The following is a 24,440-nucleotide window of genomic DNA, read 5'->3' as shown; positions in this document are numbered from 1 at the left end:
ATCTATATGCATTTTTTGATAAAAATATTAATGCAAAATCAACTAAGAGTATCAATTATTAATCAACTACATTACTTACTATAAAAACTTTGTCATTATACATTTGTTTCATTTAATCATTTTTAAGCGATTATATCAACTTGGAACTGGTTCAAAAAGGTTCTTTCAATATTTATAGTTTTTTATAGATTGTTGAAGTTTTAAGAGATTAATAAAAAGAAAAAAAAAGTTTTCCGCTACTGCTATTTTCTTTAAACAGCTGGTTTTAATTTATATACTTACTAATAAAGTACAAAATTAAAACTAGACATTTGATACAAATATTATCAAAAAAACCGCAAAAGAATCCGCGTCTACCAGCAATACTAAAATTTCTTAAACATTTTAATTTAAATTATATAAAAAATATACCTGGTTCACATTTTAAAGAATGTCCTGTTAAATATCCCAATTTGCGCGATAACTTGTATCAATAGAAGCAAAATTTATTATGGTCATTACCAACTCCAACTGCTTGATAAACGTCAAACGGCATGATGTCGTGAAAACTTCACCACTGAAAAATTTAAAGGAAACCCATCCGACATAAAAAATGATTTATGAACTTTTTTCCGCGCACTATTGACACCACCACAAAAAACAACGACCGAAAGCTATTTTGAACAGGTTAATGTTTATGTGAGCGTTCACTTTGAATGAAGACTACAACTGGCGAAGTTCTTTGTTGTTTTCTCCTAGAAAAACTAAAAATAAATCGCTAAAATAGATTTACTTTTTTACTTGTTTTCGTCCCGGCTCGTTTTCTAGGTTCTGCATTATGTGATTATTCAATTTTTCTATTTTATGTTAAATATACGAGGGTTATATGATAAATATATTAAAGATATTCAAATTAGGACACTTGGTGCTATATTTTCCTATCTTGTACATTTCTTCCAGAATATATGATGCACACTAAATCAAGCATATTTACGGTGCTCAATTTTTTTTAAATATTGCGACATTATTCTGATAAATATGTGGGTACAGAAATAATTATAATACAAATTGCTCATAGAAACTTTCTACGATAACAATACAAAAGTATAGTCAATTCAAAATAGCAGTGACACGAGTGTCAATATATGTCTGTCTAAAGTTGTAAATTCATTTTACAGTCAGACAACATTATCCTTGTCACTTTATTCTATTTATAAAGAGATAGAATGGTGTTAGAGAAGTTTGAACCTGTACCGGAATGAGCCTGCAAAAGTTATCCATTTGCCAAACTGCTGAAAATTCTCCAAAATATTATAATTAAGGGTTATAAACCGGCAAAAGTTGTTTTAACGCTTTGTTTTAATAAATTTGAAATCGCCGCAATTTTTTTTTAAATATTTTTTGCGCCTTGCATCTGCTCTTTATATTAGTACGGATACATTCACTAAAATACCTCAAAAAATATAAAACAATATAACCTTAAATTCGTCAAAAATAAACCATGTTTATGTGAAACAGGTGAATATTATGTCTCCCTCCCTATCACTGCATTTTTAATTGAATTGAGTTGCTCTGGGGTATTGCAAAGAATTATTACAATAGATGTTCAGGTCGAGGAGGATATTCAAACCAGAACTGTCTGGATTTATGGAAATAGGCATTGTCGAAAATAACACCTTCGGTTTGTATGAGCTCGATCAGACACATTGAAGAAGAAATTGACAAATGGTAGAATTTTGAGCAAGTTTTTAATAGATTGAAAATAAACAGTTTGGTTATTAACTTAACTAGTATTTCTGAAAGTGACTGCGATTGAATAAAACTTTATGAATATTGGTTTATGATTCAATTCTGACGATTACCAGGACAGGCTGATGATAGAGGGAACCACTAAAGGACAGTATACAATTAATATACTTTAATTGTAGGGAATTGTATCATAAAGTGTGAAAACTTTATGAACATGTGTGTCATTGTTCATAATATACATGAACGTTTGGTTAACATGTATGAGTAGAGAAATAACACTGTTTTGCAGATATGGCAAATGCATTATAAAAATTGTAGTTTTAAGTTCTTCGATAGTAAATGCATTTGATGTACTATAATGTTAAAATAAATTATATTTAATAGAATATTTGTTCAATTTTTTTATTTATATTAAAATTTTGTTATATGTCAGAGCCTAAATGTACTAAAACTCAGAGTAACTGCGGCAACATTGCGACGTTTCCCGTGTCACTGCTATTTTGAATTGACTATATATGTTATATAGAGCGACCAATACGGTAATGGCTATTCTAAAAAGGTGTGGTGTCTGGTGACGCGATGTGACAAGTAATGTGTTTATATTATAAACATGTTTTATGGGTTTCGTTTATATTAAAATAGAGAATGAGATCATAACTACATTTGAATATTCTTAGTTGACTTACAGAATGTATTGAACAATTTTGGCACTTAGCACAATCCAGAAAAAAACTAGTTATAAACTATAACTATGGTCTATTCGAAACAGCAGTGCACTCACGTCATTAGTATGTGCCTGTCGCAAACTGTAAATTCATTTTAGAGTAGAGCAATACTTTCCCTCTCATTTTATTCTATTTAAAAAGAGATAGAGCGCTGTTTGACAAGTTCGAACATCTAACCGAATCAGCCTGCCAAAATCGTCCGGTTGTCAAACGTATCCAAAATTCTTCCAAATATTAATTATAATAACTACAGCTTATAGACCACAAAATACAGAATTTTTTCTATCTAAGTTACAAAAACTGTAATAGTTATTCTATGGTTATAAACCGGACAACATTATCTGAACGCCTTGCTTCTTTTAATACATTTTAAATCGCTACTTCTTATTACTCTGATTCAAAATGCAAAAGGCAGAGATAACACATTGCGTTTCTAATCAGTTACTTCAAACAGGAACGAGATAATGGAGTATAAAATAGCCAGTAAAATGATTTAAAGAGGTAAACAATTTTAATGTAATTATTAAGTTGTTGCGGTTTTTATTGAAAATATTTTCAGCGTGTTGTACCTGCACTGAATATTAGTATAGACAGACTCTCAGTATCTCAATCAAATCAGTCTGAAAAAAATTAAAAATATAATCTTAGATTCAACGAGAAGAGACCATCCTTATACTAAGGGGGTGACGAATCAAGATCAGGTTGATGTTAGCTCTATCAGAGATCAAATATATAGCATGAAACACATAAAAACAGTGACTAATTTTTTGAAAATAAACTTAATTTAATACAATTATTTCAGAGGAAACTGTTAATCTGAAAAGTATCCATAGAAAGCTTAGAGATATGCAACTCTTTGAGGGATATAGAGCATCATTTAATAGACTGTTAGCTAATATAGGATTTAAATGGAGTAAAGATAACCTACGAAGAGGTTGAATGGAGCTTTCAGACATTGCTTATAATAACTGCCTACAATAGAATACAATTTTTAAAAACATATAATAAAATCAAGGAAGACTTATAATTTCTATATGTGCATTTAGATGAGACATGAATATTTCAGAAGGAGACCGATATACCCAATGGTCACTCATCGTATGATCATAATAAAAATAGTGTTAAGACAACAAAAGTTGATGGGAAAAGGTAAACGTTGGACCAAACATTGATTAGATTTTATTATTTATGAAATTTATTAATAATTCATTGTAGATATATTGCACTTCATGCTGCAAACAGGAATGGTAAAAACACTTTCTGTTGGATGGACTCGATCAGGCACACTCAAGATAAAATTGACAGATGATGGAATTGTAATTAAATGTTAGATATATTGGAAATTAAAACCGTAGTTATTCAATGGCGTGGCAAATGCATTAGGGAGAATGTAATATCCAGTTTTATCAAGAAATATGTATACAGGTAGTAACAGAACAAACTAAGGCGAAATACAGTGATAGTAATACAGGGTTGGACCAAACATTAATTAGATTTTATTATTTATGAAATTTATTAATAATTCATTGTAGATATATTGCACTTCATGCTGCAAACAGGAATGATTAATACACTTTCTGTTGGATGGACTCGATCAGGCACACTGAAGATAAAATTGACAGATGATGGAATTGTAATCAAATGTTAGATATATTGGAAATTAAAACCGTAGTTATTCAATGGCGTGGCAAATGCATTAGGGAGAATGTAGTATTCAGTTTTATCAAGAAATATGTATACAGGTAGTAACAGAACAAACTAAGGCGAAATACAGTGATATCAAAATTCTCTTACAAAAATACACTGTACCGAAGGAAATAACAACTAAGCGTAAAAACGTATCAGATATCACCTAACTTAAGTATGCAATGTTATGATTTGACACATGTTATTTTTATTATATTGACATCAATCTTTAAAGCAATGCATGTTAAATGTTGCGAAAGTAACACCGTCATAGATTTATACCTCATTGAAAATGACAAGTTTCGTGCCTGAAAACGTTTATTTATTGCAGACATTATTATTCTTATATAATCAAAAGAAAAAAAACTATAGAGTCATCCTTTGCTGTGAGCATGCTTTACCATTAAAAACATGTGAAGCATAGTTTCGAAAATTCAAAAGTAGTGATTTCTATGTGCAATACAAAGAACGTTCTGGCAGAGTGAAAAAAAGTTTGAATATACAAAACTGGAGGAGATATTGGATGAAGACCCAGGCTAAACTCAAGAACAATTGGCAGAAGCGTTAAATATGGTCCAAGAAACTATTAGCGACAGATTAGGAGCAATGGCGAAAATCCAAATATAAGAAGATGGGTGCCACATCAATTGAATGACACGCAAATGGAAAATTGAAAAATCGTCTGTGAAATACTTCATCAAAGGTATGATTTCTAATTTCTTTTTAAAAAAAACGGTAGTGACTTTCCGGTACCCAGGTAACTAAAAATACTAATATAATATAAAACCAGTTATAACAAATTTTATTAATCACTTGATGACTATTTAATGGACAATTTTTATTTAAACTATTTATATAAAAAGTGAAAACACAATCGACGTGTCTCTTATTCTTTCGACATAATATTGTTTCATTATAAATATGCCAGAGTTTGTGTATCTACAAACAATACCATAACAGTGACAAATAGTTCCTTTCTTCCCCCCATGGTTTATTTTCGGTACGGTAATGAATTTAAAAATAGCACTTTTTAATGATTTAGGGGACATCACAAGAAAAATATCAGGATGTGTACCATAAAATCGTTCCGTCCTGGCAGTGTTTGTTAATTTTATGCATTTATTACTGTGGTTTCTGTCGTTTCAAAGAAATTTACAATATACCGTGTCAAATATTAATTATGATTAATAAAACATATCTAAGATTATGTAATATGCATCAATAATCTTATAATGGAAATATGTATGCGCAATATGTATTTCTTTATTGTAATATATTGAATGCTGAGATAAATCCACCGCTTACTATTAACTATTATATTTCCCATGTTTTTGATAGTTAATGTTTTGACCCTATCTTTGAAGATTTCCAGGTTCACTGCAAAATTACTCTTATTAAGATTATTAAGTTCTTGCATGTATTCCGATAATTTTTTCAATTTAAAAAGGAACTTGTTGAAGAAAATGTTTCTTTCAAAGCAATTTCTGTCTTTTTACAATTTTTACCCATATTTTATTAAATTGATGATACCATGTCGAAATAACGATGTTGATTTGGAAACGATCCAGTCATAGATAACTTTTCCCACAACATTTCGAGATCCATCGCTGCCAGCCAACGACTGGCATCAATATTAAGAAATGTCAAGAAGATGCCGCTCTCTCTGGTAAGTACAGCAGATCTTGAAATTTGAGATACCAGAGGACGCTCTCATCAATTTCTATCTATCGGACAAATCTTTTCAAGTCAAGATTTTATATTAACGACACTGCCTTCTTCACGGCCTCCAGGCTCGAGGTTAACATTCAAAAACTTTTACAAAAGCAGCTTGATCATGCAGTCAAGTGGTCTTGATTCTGGAGGGTTCAAATTAACAACTTGAAAACCCACGCCATCAATTTCCATAAGAAGCGTTACGAAATGCGCGTCTCGCAACTAAGATCGACACTGCAACAATTCCATGGCTGGATAACGTCACGTACCTAGGTTCCCACTTCGACCGACGTTTGGGTTGGCATTCCCAAATCCAGTAAGGTTCGGGGATAGTAAACCTGCTATCTTCTCTAATTCGCCCTTCTAGCAGTCTTCCCCTCTCCATAAAATGCTTATTTTACAAGATGTTAATACAGTCCGTACTCCTCTACGGAACTAATGTCAACTTCAAGTTTGTTACACCCAACCAAGTGAAACGGCTTCAAGTTTTTGAAAATAAGCTCCTCAGGAGAATCCTAACCGCTCCATAGTTTGTGAGAAATAATCAAATTCACAGGGATACTGACACTCCAGAAATCAAGCACTTCATATCTCAATCCTTCCACAAACAACTACTCAGCTGAAGTTCTTCTGAAAACGCGCTCGTTCGTGACTTTGTGGGCATGCTGGCAGCTTAGCACCGCGTTACCGCTAACTTCCCCTTTTCCAGGCTGAAACGACCTCATCCGTCGCAACAGTCATAACTTTTGTCCCCATGCGACAGCATCCAGCCGTGTGTTAACGCAAGTTCCCGAATCTATAGTTAGTTTGACTAACTGTTTTTTCGCCGGGTCCTCGTGCCCAATAACAGCTGCTCGGTTTCCATATCCCCAAATTTAATGCAGTAGCAGTAGCGACCCACAGAAATCAACTCCAGGGCAAGTCTCCGCGACCAGGTATGCGTCATATATTCCACAAAAAAAAACAAAAAGGCAATTGAGATGCAACGGTGCAAATCTCAAATTGTTGTTATATGTGACCTGTTGTATTGCATCTGTTACTTTCTACTACTGATCGTTTTGCTATAATACCTCATTGGCCTTGTTCAATTGACGCCGGTGTACATTTACAGTAACAGTTTCATTCAGGTTTAGCATCTCATAACAAACTACACCGTACTGATGCCACCATACACAATTTATGGTCACCAATATTCCACTTTAAATTAATTCGTATTAAGTTTTCTCCTTTTCAGTTTTCTATCGTATATATCGTGTATATCTGAGAATATTTAATTGATCAACTACTAAGCTGTCTGAAGGATTGGGCTGGGTTTTCACCCAAGAAATCTTGTTAATTCATTGTCTTAACAATTCACATCAAAACCATCACTTTTAACACGTCGACACTAAAATCGATAATTGAGACAAGATAAAGCGGTATAATCATGAGTAGCTCAACATGTTTAAGGGGCCTTGGAGCAGCTTTCTCCAAATCAAAGAACAACAACAGCAGCAACAGTAATGAACGTTGAATGTGTAATTTTGAACATTCCATGACTAGTGCCAAAGTGCACTAAATAACACAATATTAAATTAAAAAATTATTATTTTATGTAGAGAAATGTCGAATTTAATAGTTAGGTTTGGTTATTTAAAAGTAGTTTATATTTGGACCTCGCATTTTCTCTAATAGACTTGCAAGCACCTAATACAAACGTTTTGCGAGCACTATCGAGCTTACCCAGTTAAAAAAGCTCCCGCATAAGCAGCTCGCGGAAATGGCAAACATTATTAACCCCATCATGAGGCTTCAACATTTCCCGGCGTCTTGGAAACACGCACATATAGCGGTTATACCCAAGAAAGGAGCAAAATCATCTCCATCTGATTACAGGCCTATCAGCCTTCTCAGCGCCATTTCGAAGCTTGCCGAGAGGGCAATACTCTACGCTCTCAACTCTTTCACAAAGGAAAACAACATCATTCCAGATGAACAATTCGGCTTTCGCGCTCACTACTCATCCGTCCATCAGGCTACCCGTCTGGCCGCACACATCTATCACGCTCTTGACCAACGTAAAAAGCTTGGAGCAGTTCTTCTGGACCTAACCAAAGCCTTCGACAAGGTCTGGCACGACGGATTGATCGCAAAGTGCGTGCGGTGGCCTCCCAGAAAACCTATTTAACCTATCTCTTGAACAGATCTTTCCAGGTGATCAGGGAATCACTTTCCAGTCGTAAACAAATCTATGCGTACCACAAAGTTCCCCGCTGGCCCCAGCCTTATTTAACCTCTTTATTTCAAATCTGTCGAGAAAAGAGCACATTGACGTCGCGTTTTACGCTGACAACACTGCTTTCTTCACGGCCGCCAGGTTCAATGCATGAACGTTTACAGAAGCAACTCGATCATGCGGTCAAGTGGTTCAAATTCTGGAGGTTGCAAATCAACCCCCTGAAAACCCAGGGCATCATTTTCCATAAGAAGCGTTACGCACTGCGCGTCTCGCAACTTAAGATCGACACCGCAATAATTCCATGGCTGGATAACGTCACGTACCTAGGTCTTCACTTCGACCGGCGGTTCGGTTGGCATTCCCAAATCCAAAAAGCAATCCAAAAAGGTTCGGGGATAGCAAACCTTCTTCTCTGATCTGCCCTTCTAGCAGACTTCCCATCTCCATCAAATGCTTATTTTACAAGATGTTAATTCGGTCCGTACTCCTCTACGGATCTAATGTCTACTTCAAGTTTGTTACACCCAACCAGGTCAAACGGCTTCAAGTTTTCCAAAATAAGCTCCTCAGGAGAATATTAAACGCTCCATGGTTTGTCAGAAATAATCAAATTCATAAGGAAACTAACACTCCAGAATTCAAGCACTTCATATCTCAATCATTCCACAAACAACAACTCAGCTCAAGTTCTTCTGAAAACGCGCTTGTTCGAGAGCTGGTGGACATGCTTGGAGCTTAGCACCGCGTCACCGCCAAGCTCCCCCCCTTTTCCAGTCTGAAACAACGTCATCCGTCGCTACAGTCATAACTTTTGCCCCCATACAACAGTATCCAGTTGTGTGTTAACTCAGGTTCGCGAATCAATAGAATCGCCGGACCCTCGTGCCCAATAACGTCTGCCCTATTAGCGGGTGCCATATCCCCAAATTTAATGCAGAAGCAGTAGCGATCCACAGGGGTCAACTGTGAGGCGGTTTCGGTTTAGTGTATTGGTAAGCCCAGAGGCAGTCCCACATAACTCGGTCCAACTTGTCACTCCAGGGCAAGTCTCCGCGACCAGGTATGCGTCATGCATTCCACCGCCTGGTTTTTAGGCCAGAACAAAAAAAAGCACTATCGAGCATAACAGATGTTTACATTTTCATGATGCAGAATGATTCGACTTTTCTTCAGAAGAGGACTTTCAATCAATCATGGTATACTATTCATAAATGACCGCCCTACATTGCTCTAACTACACTGTAGCTACGTACTCATAAAATATACTAAATATTCACTGCAATACAATTAAATTGAATGAAAAAATTTAAAAATTCCAATATATTCCACGTTTAACATTCTATCGTTAGTTCTGTTCTATCGACCAACCAGGCAATAAAAAAATTAATTTAATAAATAATGTGTTTTATACAATACTCATTCTACAATCATTCTCATTCATACAAGTTTTGAAAAACCAATAGTAGATTTAATTATTGTAAAGACATTCCTTTAATGTATATTTCCAAATTGTAAAAATTAAAATACCTAATTTTGTTCGATATTGTTTAATATATATGCTAAAGTCAAAAACCATTTTCAAAATTGTTTTATATTCTCTGTTTTAATATATAAACATGTATTACTTCAATTATTATTCAATATTTATGTTTATAAAATGAAAGTAAAGAAAGATCATCGGCAAACGTTGTTTTAACGCTTTGCTTGTTTTGATAAATTACAAATCGCTGCTGATTATTACTCTGATTAAAAATACTGATGCCATACCGAACAGATCGCCTCTCAAATCAGTCTATTGCCAGTAAAATACGTTAGAGAGGTAAGCATTTTTACGGTTACATATTAAATTGAAACGGTTTTTATTAAAAGTAATTTTAGAATGTTGCAGATGCATTAAAAAATGAAAAACATAATCTTGGATTCACCGAAAAGAAACCGTCCTCATACGAAGCGGGTGACGAATCAAGATCAGCTTGATGTTAGCACTATCTGAGATCAAATATATGAAATGCATAAAAACGGCGAGTATTATTTTCAATAAGAACATACTTTAATACAATCGTTTCAGATGAAACTGTTCGTCTGAAAAATATCGAAGAGGTCTAATGGAACTTCCAGACATTGCTTTTAAAAGCATATAATAAAATCAAAAAACTTATTATTTCAATTTATGTATTTAGATGCGACCTGGATATTTCAGAATAGGACCAATATACCCAACGGTCACTCATGGCAAGATGATAATAAAAATAGTATTAAGACAACTAAAGTTGATAGGAAAAGGTAAACGTTGAAATTTTGGATAGACTATATATTTGATGCTCTGAAATTGAAAGTAATCTTACTTATGATACTTTGTTATAATATTCAGCGGCATACTCATTTACACTTACTAATACTTTGTAAATTATTAGAATTTAATACAAATTAGATGTAATTAAATGCAATTTAAAATATGTTAGTGAGTTTTAGTTCTTGAAAATGTTTTTTCCATATATTTTAATATTATACAGAAATTTATTCTTTTAATTAATTTTATGTATTAAATACATTTCTGATATTATATTGAAAATTCTGTAAAAACAAGTTTTAGTAACCTATCAATTTTAAATCATATCAAAATAATATCAATAATCATGCCTAGTGGATGTCACAGTTCATTTCTTTCGGAGTCATATATCAAACAGCAACAATTACATTTACAGAGGAACTGTGCAAAATAACACATTAATGACTTGAACAACAAACTTTTCACAACCGCTGTTGCTGTTGAAACCGTTAAAGTTACTTAAACATGTCCAGCCGGAATGATTAATTTACGTCGGCAGTGGAACGTACTAACGGTTCGCCGATATCTAGTTTCTTCGAACTTTTTGCTCGTTTTCCTCAAAGTTCAAGTACCATACGTCTACGGCGTACCTCAATATTAATAATAGCATCCGTTTCAAAACGGTCACTTTCTTCTATTTTTCTTTCCAATTTTCTACATCCGCTCCGAAGTCTAAGAATACCGTCGGTCTGACGGACAAGAGAACTATGGACAGGACCGTCTGAAAATGCCCGGCCAATTTTAAATCATCCAACGCCCTGACGTATTTATGTAATTTGTCTCTTTGATTCCGTGGGCCGCGAGGAATCCCAAAGGAATTGCAGTTTGTTGGCGTTTTATTTCATACGTCAGTCTGAAATACACTTTAGAATCTAATATTAATTTGTTCGTTTGTGCTACCTTGGTTTCTATTACCAGTATTACTATCTTACTAACTTAATTGATGCATAAACTAAATTTAATATTGTATAAAAAATACCAATATCTAGTCCGTTCAATAAAAGAATGAATTCACGTTATCTGAATTGATGACGTCAAATGTCGCAATCTTGCCGTGTGAAGTTTGCGATCTACTTCATTTTTAGTTCGAAATTCTAATTTAAATAAAATAATTAAACTGTTATCAAAAATAATTTATTTTAAAATAATAGTACATCAAACGCATGCATTATCGAAGGGATTAAAACTACAATTAATTATACAGTTATAATAATTTGTAGGTTGGGGTTGTGTTTTAATATATTTACATTACGCTCTTTTCCATACCTCCTATGAGTTAGAGTTCTAGATACGTTTCTTTATATAGTGGTATTTTTTTAGGCCTAATCTACCTAATTAACAATTGTATAGAAACCTTTACCTTTTACGATTATTTATTGGTTCCTTCGGTATAGTGTTTTCTTGTAAAGTCATTATCAAGTATCAAAGAATTTCTCCTGAGTTTGTTCTGTTGCTACTTGTATACATCTTTCTAGAGAAAACTAGATTTAATCACTGCATTCTCCCTAACGCATTTACCATATCTGCGAAAGAGTTAGTATTCTCTCCTCATACATTTTAACCAAATGCTCATGTATATTCTGAACAATTACACACATATATTTACACATAAATATTTCACACTCTGCAATAAGATTAACACAAACAGTTTGAATTATACTTATAATTAGCATTGGGAACTATCGACTGAAAACAGTCGAAAGAGTCAATAGTCGCAATATAGTCGAAACAGTCGATAGTCAAAAAACTAGCGACTGAAAATAATATTACCATTTTCAAACAAATTCACGGTTCAACTGTTTTTTTTTTGTTAATTCGTGATGTCAGACGAAGATGTACGAACCCTTTTCTGTATAAATTATGAGAGAGAAAAGGACGGTGATAATTGCTTGGAGCATTTAATTTTATATATGTTTATATTTTCCAATAGTAGTATAAACGAGACGGAGATGTACATATTCCTTCACTTACTAACTCTAAAAAGGAAAATGAAAAAAGAAATTGGTAAATACTATTAACATGCAATTAATAATTTCATTTTAAACGAAATAGAATTACTTTTATATTATAATGTTCTGTGGATTTGTAAAAAGGAATGATATTTTTCTATGGAATGGAATAATACCCCACAAATATTTTATCGTATTTTAATATGTTAATTGCTATTTTGAAATAATATACAATAATAAACATAGACAATACAATAGAACTTAAACAAGATCTAAAAACTAAAGATATACAATAACCATAAATACTAAATAAAAATTAAACGTACACCTGATCATAGAAAAAAAAATTCATAACATAATTAAAAATTATCGCATAATAACTATTAGAGCATTTTTAATAAAGTAAATGCTTTATTTATTATTAAAAGAAAATAGTTTTTACCAAAAATCATTCAAACCAGCATAATGGCTTAAGTTATTTAATCAAGATAGTTTGATATGTGTAAGATAGTTTGTTTATAACCGATACACTTATAGAACATACTTATCTACATAAATATACGTAAATAACAACATACATTCTAATATTCTGAAAATAAGTGTGGGTTTTTAAGGTTCCCTTCTGCTCCTAAGTACGATTAGTTTCTTGCTCAGGGATAGAAGTTTTAATAATAAATTTATTCAATTCAATTTAAATAAAATATCGTTTTTTAAAAACTATACTATTTAACAGGTCAATTGAAAAGTCCCCGGCCAGACACATAAATGGCGCTACTAAAATTAAATCCATGTTTTTTAGTTAACCCTAACGCTCAAAAGATGTGTGTATAAATTTGACAGCAGTCGGATTATTAGTTTGTAAATTATACCATTTTGACTGAAGCAACTTTTGTTAATGTAAAAAAATGGATAAAAAGGAATGTCACGTGTTAATAAAATATTGTTTTTTGAAGGGAAAATATACAGTTGAAGCAAAAACTTGTCTTGATGCCGAATTTCCTGACACTGCCCCAGGAAAATCAGCCATCAAGGATTGGTATGCTAACTTTAGACGTGGTGAAATGAGCACCGAAGACGGTGAACACAGTGGACGCCCAAAGAGGTTGTTATCGACGAAAACATAAAAAAAATCCAACAAATGATTTTGAATGACCGTAAATTGAAATTGAATGAAATATCAGACACTCTAAAGATATCGACTGAATTTGTACATCATATTATTCACGAATATTTGGGTATGAAAAAAAGAAGTTGGGTATGTGCAAAGTGGGTGCCTCGCGCCAACTCACTTTTGACCAAAAACAACGACGAGTTGATGATTTGGATCAGTATTTGAAGATGATCAAGCGTAATAAACCCGAGTTTTTGGGTCGATATATGACAATAGATGAAACATGGCTCCATCATTTCACTCCGAAGCCCAGAATTGACAGTCATCCGAGTGGACTGCATACGATGAACCCGCTCCAAAGCGTGGAAAACGCAACAGTCGGCTAGCAAGCTTTATGGCGTTTATATTTTGGGGTGCTCATGTAATAATTTTCATGGGTTACCTTAAAAAAGGAAGGACCATCAACAGCGACTATTACATAACGTTATGGGGCCGTTTCAAGGACGAAATCGACGAAAAACAGCCGCATTTAAAGAAAAAGAAAGTGCTGCTGCTTCACCAAGACAATGCACCATGTCACAAGTCAGTGAAAACGACGGCAAAAATTCATGAATAGGGCTTCGAATTGCTTCCTCATCAACCGTATTCTCCAAATCTGGGACCCAGTGACTATTTCCTGTCCTCAGATGTCAAGAGAAGGCTCGCTGGGAAGAAATTTGTGTGAAGTGATCGTTGAAACTGCGGCCTAACCAAAGGACAAATCATACTAAAAGTTGGAGGGTCGCTATAATCAGTGTATCACCCTTGAAGGGAATTATGTTGAATAAAAAAAAAATTGCCAAAAAATGTTTTACTATGGTAGGCCGGGGACTTTTCACCTAATATCACTAAAATTAAGCTCAAGTCAAATTCATATATCTTTCATCACACTATTTTCTATTAGTTCCATTTATAAAAAGTAATAATAAAGCTCTCTCTACCGTGAACCTCTAATATATCCTTCTGATGATTAGATTTATAAACATATTGTCAACGCATTTCCGCTATAACAGTGAAATATCCCGTATATTTCCCAAAGTATCTGTACATTAGCTAGTGTTGAAAAAAACTGTGCCAAAGCCGTTTCATCACAGGCAAGAGGTTGAGAAACTTTCCCAACACACCAAACTAAAAAAAGAATAGCACGAATGTATAATCATGTTACCGGTGGCTTTCTGTTAGACTACCGCGAACATTATTCTTTTATTAAGTTCTCTCGTCTAATATATCATCATATGTCTTGTAAAACTAAGACCACATTAATCTTCATTATTATTTTCGTAAGAGGAGAAACTAAAAATTCATTCAAAGTTTATGAATAGGAGAATACTGTGATATATTTCATAAATTATTTGATTCAATGTTGAATAAGCGGTTGATTTGCAAAAACAGAAAATATTTTCAATGGAGATCACTGCTGAATCCTACTAAAATTTGTACTATTATATAATTATATTTATCATTCCTGTTTAAGGGAATTTTTATTTTATTGTTACAAATACATGAACAAACTAATATATGATAATATGATATCATCTATCCAGTGGAGTATTTCTTCTTATTACTATTATATAAAAGAAATTTGTAAAACTATTTATTACAATGTTGCTAGTCATTTCCGACTAACCTAGAATTGGTTTTTACAATAGATTAAATCTAAATATATATCTAGGAGGACCCATCGGCACTTAGTCTCATAATATCTATATTAACGTAGATGTTCTATTATTCTATTAAATTCACCTCAGTACATAATTGGTTTGGTTATGTGAGTTTGTCTTATTTTATTATTTTCCTCATCTTCCAAAATGTGAATATTTCATACGTGTTCTCTGGCTGCATTGTAACGTGATAAAATAGTGTAAAGTGAATAAAGCAGCGGGGGTAAAGAATGTCCAAAAAAATATCGATATTTTTTTATCTCCCATATAATAACCTAAACTTTTTTAAATCTTTAAAATTAAGTACCAATTTAAAAGCTTTATTAAAAATAATTAAATGGTTTTTTATAATGTTTATAAAATAAATTTATTTTGTTTTAAATATATCGAAAAATATCGATATATCGGTCAAAAAAATATCGGCCGATATTATCGATAATTTTTTCAAAAAATGTATATAACGAGCTTGATATTTTTTCGACATCCCTAGGGTAGGCTGTTATATAGCTGCAAACAAACACCTTGTAAGTACAAATAGGTATTTTAACAACCTGATCCTAATACCAAATACGTATTTCATCAAAACTAACGGTTGTTGCAATATTTGCACGAGGAAGTATAAATAGGTCTGCAGACCAACCAATAGGCAGGCTGCAGTTGTAGTAATAGTTTTAGTTATACCAGCAAGTTCAAGTAAAGGAGGAGATGCTTTAATTATTGACTAATAATTATATTCACTAGCATTATCTTAGTTGATAGTCGTAGCATACGTTTGTTATTATTTTTTCGATACGAATCATTTAGTTACGCTATGCTGTAAATATATATTTATACAACGTGACCAATAATGGCCATTACTCCAATAAAACCTCTTCTAACAATGGGTTCTAGAGGAATATTGCACTGTATCACTTCATTAAAGATATAACACAGATTATTTCTACAGCGTGCAACACTACTTTGAAACGATTCAACTATGTGCTGATTTGAACGGCAATACCTTGTTATTTAAGAAAAACTTCGATTTTTTTCTCAATAAGCCTATATATTTGGTTTAGTTTAAGTCTAAATTCCTCTATCAAGCTGGCGCCGATCTAGTTATATAGCATGGAGCCTGGAGGAGGAAATTACTGATGGGCATGTTGCATTGTTATTATACTTATGTAAAAATTAATAATAAAGTTAGATTTCTACGAACAATTAACGAAAAAATTGACTCACGAACTATTATATTTCAATAATTTCTTCGTTAGTCATACCCACTTAGCGACTGTGATAATACACATCCTTAACGGATGTTCTATTATATGAAAATATTATGAAATTGATATGACGGAAAATTGAAAATCGTTCAGTGCAAAAGCCATTCAGTTTGTACAAACAGCACAAACTATAAGATATATAAAGTTGTAGAAATATTGTACACAACTGTTTCTATGGTGTAATAATTAAGACGTTTAGCTTCGAAACGAAGATCGCGGGTTCGATTCCCGAAAAGGACAATAACATTTTCTTGTTGTTTCTACTAGAAAATTTGTCAAATCACCTAGACTAGGAGCGGACCCGGGGGCCTGAAGCAATCCTTAATTTTAATCATTGATTTTTTATACCTATTTTTCCTCATATGAGCTACCTTTAATTGGCCTACCCATTGTACTATTAAATAAACCAACTGCGTAATTTATTGAATAAATATCAAACACTAAAATAGAAAAATTAAATATTTTTAACAAAAAAATTGAATCGGCTTCAAAAAATTAATAAGGAACTCACTAAAAGGTAAAAAATAAACAAACTTAGATTTTTAACACAAAATAAAACGCTTTAAAATAAAACATGTACATAATAATCGAAGTAATAAGTAAATAAAAATAAACAAAAACCTTATATAACCTATCTACTACACTACTTATTTTATATTCTAATATATATATATATATATATATATATATATATATATATATATATATATATTTATATATACAATTTAGCTTAATACCTGCCTAAACGTCTTTGATTTACGATATTATTTTAAGTACTACCAACTGATCAATTTGAAATCAGTACCGAGCAACAAATTAGATTAGTGAATTCCTTATTTATTTATTCGTCGGTTCCATTTTTTGTTAAAAATATTTCATATTTTTACACATTATAGACAAATTTAAAATGCGAATCAAAGTTTTTGAACTTTTTATACCGTGGCATAAACACCGACAAATATTTTAATTTTAGTTGTACTACTCGCGTAATGCGTTATTTTATGATAGAAAGTGAAAATGCATAGCCCCTATTATAGTTACTTTGCGTCAGTCACTTATTTTTATTCATAAAAACAACTATTTTACTGAAATACATTTTTTAATCTGTCTCAATTACAAAGTTAACTTAATATTAATTATATACTCAACATTATATTTTTTGTTGTTTAATTTAAAATTTTTAGTTCCAAACAATCGAAACCAGTCACACAAATCGCTTAGATAAAAATATTGTCGCAATTTTCAAGTCCCACTAATATACAATGTTTTCCTGATTTTTTTTTATTAAACAACGAAATGCAATTTGGTTCTTTAATCGTCTAGAAACTGGACATGTTTACGACGCAAAAAAATGAACCTAACAGAGTTATTAACATTAATAAAGATCTTTTGAGAAGTCACGTCAAGTCATAACAACAATATGATATTAAATAAAAAAACCGTGTACTGACCTTGATTTTCAGCATCACCCTATTATTAGGCTTACTAGCAGTACCTAGTTATCTACCAATACATTTCATCACAACTCGAGATAATTTAGAAATATAAACACACATCTAGTATTTATAATAAATACCGCTTTTAATCATATTTTTTATTTAACAGAATAAATATTTATGAAAACATTAGATACATTTAAATAATTGTTTCTATATATGTCAAATAGTTTAAATAAACTTCCAGGTCACTATCGATTATTTGCTAGGTAATTAATGATAATCACTTAAATATATGTATAAATATATTTGACAAATTAGTCAAAAATCATTTAATATGATCGATTGAATAAGTATCATTATTGAAATACTATTTAATGTGGTTGATAATTTTAATTTAGCAATATAAATATGATTAACGGATTTAATTTAATTTTTAGTATATATTTTTGTTCTAATTATTTGAAATCTAATTAACTGTAACCGTTTATTTATTTATCTATGTTATTTTTACAATAATTTTAAAATTGATAAAGAATAATCTTCATTAAAAAAAAACCGAACACAACTTTTTTCAGCTTTATATATGATTTTTCAACAAAAGCGGGTCGATGTTGGCTGACTGTAGTTAGTATCCATATTGTCTCAGCAGCATTTATTGCTTGTTGTTCAGTCACTTATGAATACTCATGAATTTAACATTATACAAGAGCTTTTTAAATAAATAAACTCAATTTTCTTGTTCCACACGCCTTAAAAAAAACTATTGTTTTAGTTAATTCGACCTTTGGCAATGTAGCTCCATCAAGAACTATTATTTATAGACTATTACCCTGATTAAAATTTCCAAAGCCACACAGAACAGATTGCGTCTCTAATCAGTTACTTTGAACAGGAACAAGATAATGGAGGCCCACTCTTCCAGTAAAACTCGTTAGATAGTTTTTACTGTTAAATATTAATTTTCTGCGATTTTATTGAAAATATTTTAACGTGTTGCAGCTGCACTGAGTGTTAGTATGGACACGGTCACTGGTATATATCAAAAAATTAAATTTATAATCTAGAATTCACCGAAAAAAACCGTCCTCATACGAAGCGGGTGACGAATTAAAATCAGCTTGATCTTAGCTCTATCATAGATTAAATAACAGTGGGTAGTTTTTTAATACAAACATAATTTAATACAATTATTTCAGAGGAAACTGTTAGTCTAGAAAGAATCGAAGAGGTCTAATGGAACTTCCGAATATTGCATTTAAAAGAATACAATTTTTAAAAGCATATAATAAAATGAAGGAAAACTTATTATTTCAATTTAGGTATTTAAATGAGACATGGATATTTCAGAATGGCACCAATATACCTAATGATCACTCATGGCAAGATGATAATAAAAATATAGTTATGATAACAAAAGTTGATAGAAATATTTATACGTTGGACTAGCAATTGATTAGGTCTTATTAGTCATAAGATTTGTTAATAATTCATTGCAGATATATTGTAGTTCATGCTGGTAACAGGAATAGTTCATAACACCTTCTGTTTGGATGAACAACTAGATCACATTGAAGAAGAAATTGATATATAATGGAATTGTGAACAAAGGTTAAATAGATTGGATAGTTATTCACTTGAATGAAACTTTCTGAATATGATATCATTCAATGCTGCCAATTTCTAAGAAAGGATGATGAGAGTGGAAACAACTAAAGGTGAGTATGTAGCAAATGGTATTGTGGAGTGTAAAATATTTATGTGCACACATATGTGTGTAATTGTTCAGAATATACATGAGCATTTGGTTAAAATGTATCAAGAAAAAAAGATTAGTAACTCTTTTGCAAATATAGCAAATGCATTAAGAAGAATGCCTTGATTAAATCTAGTTTTATCAAGAAATATGAATACAGGTATTAACAGAAGAAATTAAGAAGAAATACAGTGATATCAAAATACGTTTACAAGGAAATACTGTACCGAAGGCCAAAAGAATTCACCGAAAAGGTAAATATGTTCTCTGTTGAAAGTAAAATATATTACTTGGATATATAATTGTTAATTAGATGGATTGAGGCTCTAGGGGATATACCTATATAAAAAACGCACCTAGAACTCTAACTCATAGGTAGTATGGAAAAGATTTCTGAAAAAACTGTGTACTTAATTGTAGTTTTAAATCCTTCGATAATATATGCACTAAATCTACTATAATGTTAACATAAATTATATTTGATAACAGTGTTTTTGTTTAATTATTTTATTTAGATTATAATTTTTCTCTATGTCAAAACCAAACTTAGTTGAGTTTGAATTCAGAATTCAGAATTGATACGAATTTAGATGATATATGTCCAAAAATTTTTTGATAAGACTATAGTTATCTTTTTGTTGAACTGTTTAATGCTCTGCGTTGAGTTGATAGTGCAAAAACAACATATTGAATTAATTGTAATAGGATTAAACATTTTATTAAATATTTACAAAATATTTCACAACTAGATTCAAAAAAATTACATGTTCTCGATCTGAAGTCAAAGAGTTCCACAAAAACTGGTTGCAAACGTGTATGGATATTCATTGGGACCAAACCAAAATGTCGTAATAATTATATTGATATTTTAATCGTGTTATCGTGTTATTTCGAGATGATTCTCCTCAAGAAAATGTCTTTTAAGAGGATATTATAGTATATTCGAATTTGTTCATATTAAGAAAAATTAACGCTATCAAAATATGTCCTTAAGAAGATTCTTGAATCTTAAGAGGATGAGGAAAATAGCTATATATCGAAAATGTTTTAAATTTAAGAAGTCGTCTTATAAACATATTATTAAAGGGTTAAGCCTTGACAATGTCATAATTATGTCAAAAGCAAGTAAACCGTGCCCAATACATTAATATACATGAAAATATTCAGTATAAGTCCTAAGTAAATAAATATAAATTAATAAGTTCTACCCCACAAACAATATTATTTTCCAATTTCACTTTTTCCGTTCGATACCAGTTAATCAGACTGAGCACAATAACTTCCATTTTATGAATATTTGCGCAAAAATGAGTCGATCTTCGGATATCTTCAACGGACCGGACGTTTTGCGAGATTAAAATGCTTCCAAAAATGGGAGGTAGTGGCCAGCGAATTCGTATCCTCGAATTTGAGGGCTTACATACAAACTTAAGAAAATTGGTCAAAATAGATTATTAACTATTTGCCACTGATCTGGCTTTATGAGATGTATAAGTAAACCAGACTATTGCACATCATATAATTAAAATGAACAATTTTATTTCACTGAAAAAAACACAGTACTTTATGTTAACATATTAGAGTGAGAGCATATTAATATATGAAACAGAAATTAATAGTTAAATTTAAAGGTAAGTTGAAATCACATCTTGAAAAAAAAGTACTGGGAAAAATTTGAGTTAAATTAGTTAAATTTTGTATGTACCGAATCGGCGAAGTATTTTCCATCATATTCTACAACTATTTCCCTTTTTTCCATTATCATCTTATTAATATCTTTCTCCTCTTATCGTCCTATAAACCTGTTACCTGTGTTCTCTAAAGTATCCGAAAAAGTATACATTAAGAGAGTTAAAATAATCACAAAGGAGAGAAATATTATTCCAGACCATCAATTTGGCTTCCGTAATAAACACGGAACAACAGAACAAATACATAGATTAGTCAAACAAATTAACAAAAAACGATAAAAATATTGCTCCGCTGCATTTCTCGATATTTCTCAGGCCTTCGACAAGGTGTGGCACACTGGACTGCATGTTAAATTAAAAATCTTTTGCCCCATACGCACTTTCAACTGCTGAAATCCTACCTCGCAGACAGACATTTTATTGTCAAACAGGGTGACGAATACACTGACCTACACCCAATATATTCGGGTGTTCCGCAGTACAGTGTTCTTGGCCCATTGTTATACCTATTGTATGCAGCTGACCTACCGACCTCAAGAAACACTACTGTTGCAACATATGGTGACGATTCAGCGGTTTTATCATCACACGAAGATTCAATATCAGCAACAAGAAACCTCCAACTCCATCTTAACAAGTCGAATTGTGGTTGAGAACGTGGCGTATCAAAGACCATGTCCCTCAGTAAAATTGAATAATCATGAACTTCCGCAAGCAGGCAACGTTAAATATCCTGGGATGCATTTCGATCGATGTTTGACATGGAAAAAACATATAGTTACAAAACGCAAACAACTTAGGCTTAAACTAAACCAAATATACTGGGCGTAAATCTAAATTATCAATAGATAAAAAGGATTGCGAGTCATCGTCGATGCCCCATATTACGTGTCCAGAGTGTTAGTGCGAAGTACTCTGAAAGACTATTAGTGCATCCCAATACACTCGCCAAACAGTTAAATGTACGTGATGACAGTGAAGTGCATAGGCTTAAATGCAAACTACCATACAAACTGATTAATAGACACATAGAGTGAGATTTAATAATATCTAGAATAAGTTAGAATAGTCTTTAGAATAAGTTGGGATAGACTTTAAAATAAGTTAGAATAGTATCTAGAATAAGATTTAGAGTATACGTTATACAATAGATCACTTACTGAAGTGAACTTCTACATGTCAGGATAGTTATATTATATAACTGAAATCATATAATTATATTTATTGCCCACGGGCAGATTGTTGACGTTCTAGGAGATTAAAAAAAACATTAATATCTTACCTTTGTGACATAGGTCTGACTCGTATTATCACCTTCAAACGCATCTCCGATATTAAATAAACAAACAATAATCAAAGAACGACAAGACGTTCTAAGACATCATCGCATCTGACCGACCAAATAAAGTTCGATCTAAAAATACGTTTAATTAAGTGAAATGTTTACGAACGTCCGTCGTTAGAACTAGGACGAAACGAAGCGAAAAAACTTGTGTTCCATCAACGTAAACTGGCGAAAACACGTTAGCGTCCCGTCAATTGTTCCCCAGATCTTGCGCGTGTACGGGCGAACGACAACTGGTGCGGTGTGGTCCAGATGCGGAGCGCCGTCGATGCTGACAGCCGCGCTCCGTCTTTGCCTTTTCTATATTTAAATCGTAAACTTGAAGTTTGGAAACACCCTCAACTTTGACACACGGACCCATCAGCGGCCAGTCTATCTCAACGGTATTTTTTGTTGATTTTCAATAACGAAAAAAAATATGTGTATTTTTAAGTATACTAATACTAGCGACCCGCCCCGGCTTCGCACGGGTGCAATGCTGATACTAAATTAAATACACTACAGAAAAAATATGAACGTTGTATATAAAAACATAGCGGCCCGCTCCGACTTTGCACGGGCATAAAATATATATGCCTATGTCACTCAATGAAAACATGATTAAAATCGATCCAGTATTTTTGGTTCATTCATTACTGCCCTTGGCCTGCACGCATTAAATTTGGAGTAAAACAATTCCTCTTCCCCTATACTTACTATGAAGATTTCCTGCTATCTTTGGAATATCTAAATTCATACAATTTTTATTACATTACACATTTTTAAACGCAAATTTTAAATTTGGAATATCTCCGAAAATATTTGTTTAATTTACATGCTGTAAGGAACCATATTGATCTATATTAATTGCACACTGTATTTAAGGTACTTAATTTGATAAGGATTAATGCCGTATTGCTTAAAATAGCTTCGTAAATAAGCCATTTTCTCACGTAAAAAGTAAACAATAAAAATGGTTAATGTGGGTTATCCCTAAAAGATAAACATATACCATCGCGGACTTTTTTGTAGACCTTTTTATGGTGTACAATACTGTAGTACATTAATTTGATCTAACTCGTAGGGTTAGGCAGCGTTTTCGCTAATTGCTAAATAAGCCTAAAAAAATAGGTTAATTTACGACATCACGTTAGAAACCTCTAAAATTAGCAATGTTGCCTTAGTATATTATGCATGTATTATACATATAAACCTTCCTCTTGAATCACTCTATCTATTGAAAAAAACCGCATCAAAATCCGTTGCGTAGTTTTAAAGATTTAAGCGCTCATAGGGATATAGGGACAGAAAAGGCGACTTTGTTTTATACTATGTAGTGAAGGGGGATATATTTAAAAAATAATTTCAATTCAAATACCTTGCCAAATTACACTCTTCAACAAAAAATGTTTCCTTTACATTTTCTTTATACTTTACTTTATTATTCTTTGGTTTTCTATCAGCGAGTTTTCGCCTTTACAGGTACTTAATAAATTTTAAGTAAATAGAACATTATGTTACTCGTTATGTAATATGGACAATATTGTGGCTGTGGTTTTTCTATTTTTACGAGTAAGGGATTTTTTTCCTATTTTAAAACTTTCATCTAAATACACTTAACCTAACTTAAAATTAAATTAAACCTATATTGAGGTTTTTATAAAGTCGCTTCATCGTTCATTTAGTCACTACACTGGTTTCTCACACACACAGGCGCACTGCTAAGTGTCTTTCCTTGTAGGAAATCTTCTAAGCAATTATTAGCTTCTTCTAAGCTTAAGCAATTGTTGTAGTTCTATCTTTCTATTTTCT

General features: G+C 32.1%; 1 protein-coding gene across 1 annotated transcript in view; it reads right to left on the bottom strand.

The window, feature by feature from the left end:
* The window catches only part of LOC143200614 (uncharacterized), a 144,341-nt gene extending 121,599 nt beyond the window's left edge, over positions 1–22,742 (bottom strand). Inside the window, exon 1 of the mRNA XM_076411119.1 lies at positions 22,587–22,742. Within this exon, the coding sequence (XP_076267234.1) occupies positions 22,587–22,630 (44 nt within the window). The 5' untranslated portion in view covers positions 22,631–22,742. The remainder of the gene's footprint in view (positions 1–22,586) is intronic.
* Between the last annotated feature and the right edge of the window lie 1,698 nt (positions 22,743–24,440).

This window comes from Rhynchophorus ferrugineus, unplaced genomic scaffold, assembly GCF_030347505.1.
Source record: "Rhynchophorus ferrugineus isolate W39M unplaced genomic scaffold, kcgeb_rfMv2 rfM8, whole genome shotgun sequence".
Lineage (NCBI taxonomy): Eukaryota > Metazoa > Arthropoda > Insecta > Coleoptera > Curculionidae > Rhynchophorus > Rhynchophorus ferrugineus.
This window is presented reverse-complemented; position numbering and strand designations above follow the sequence as displayed.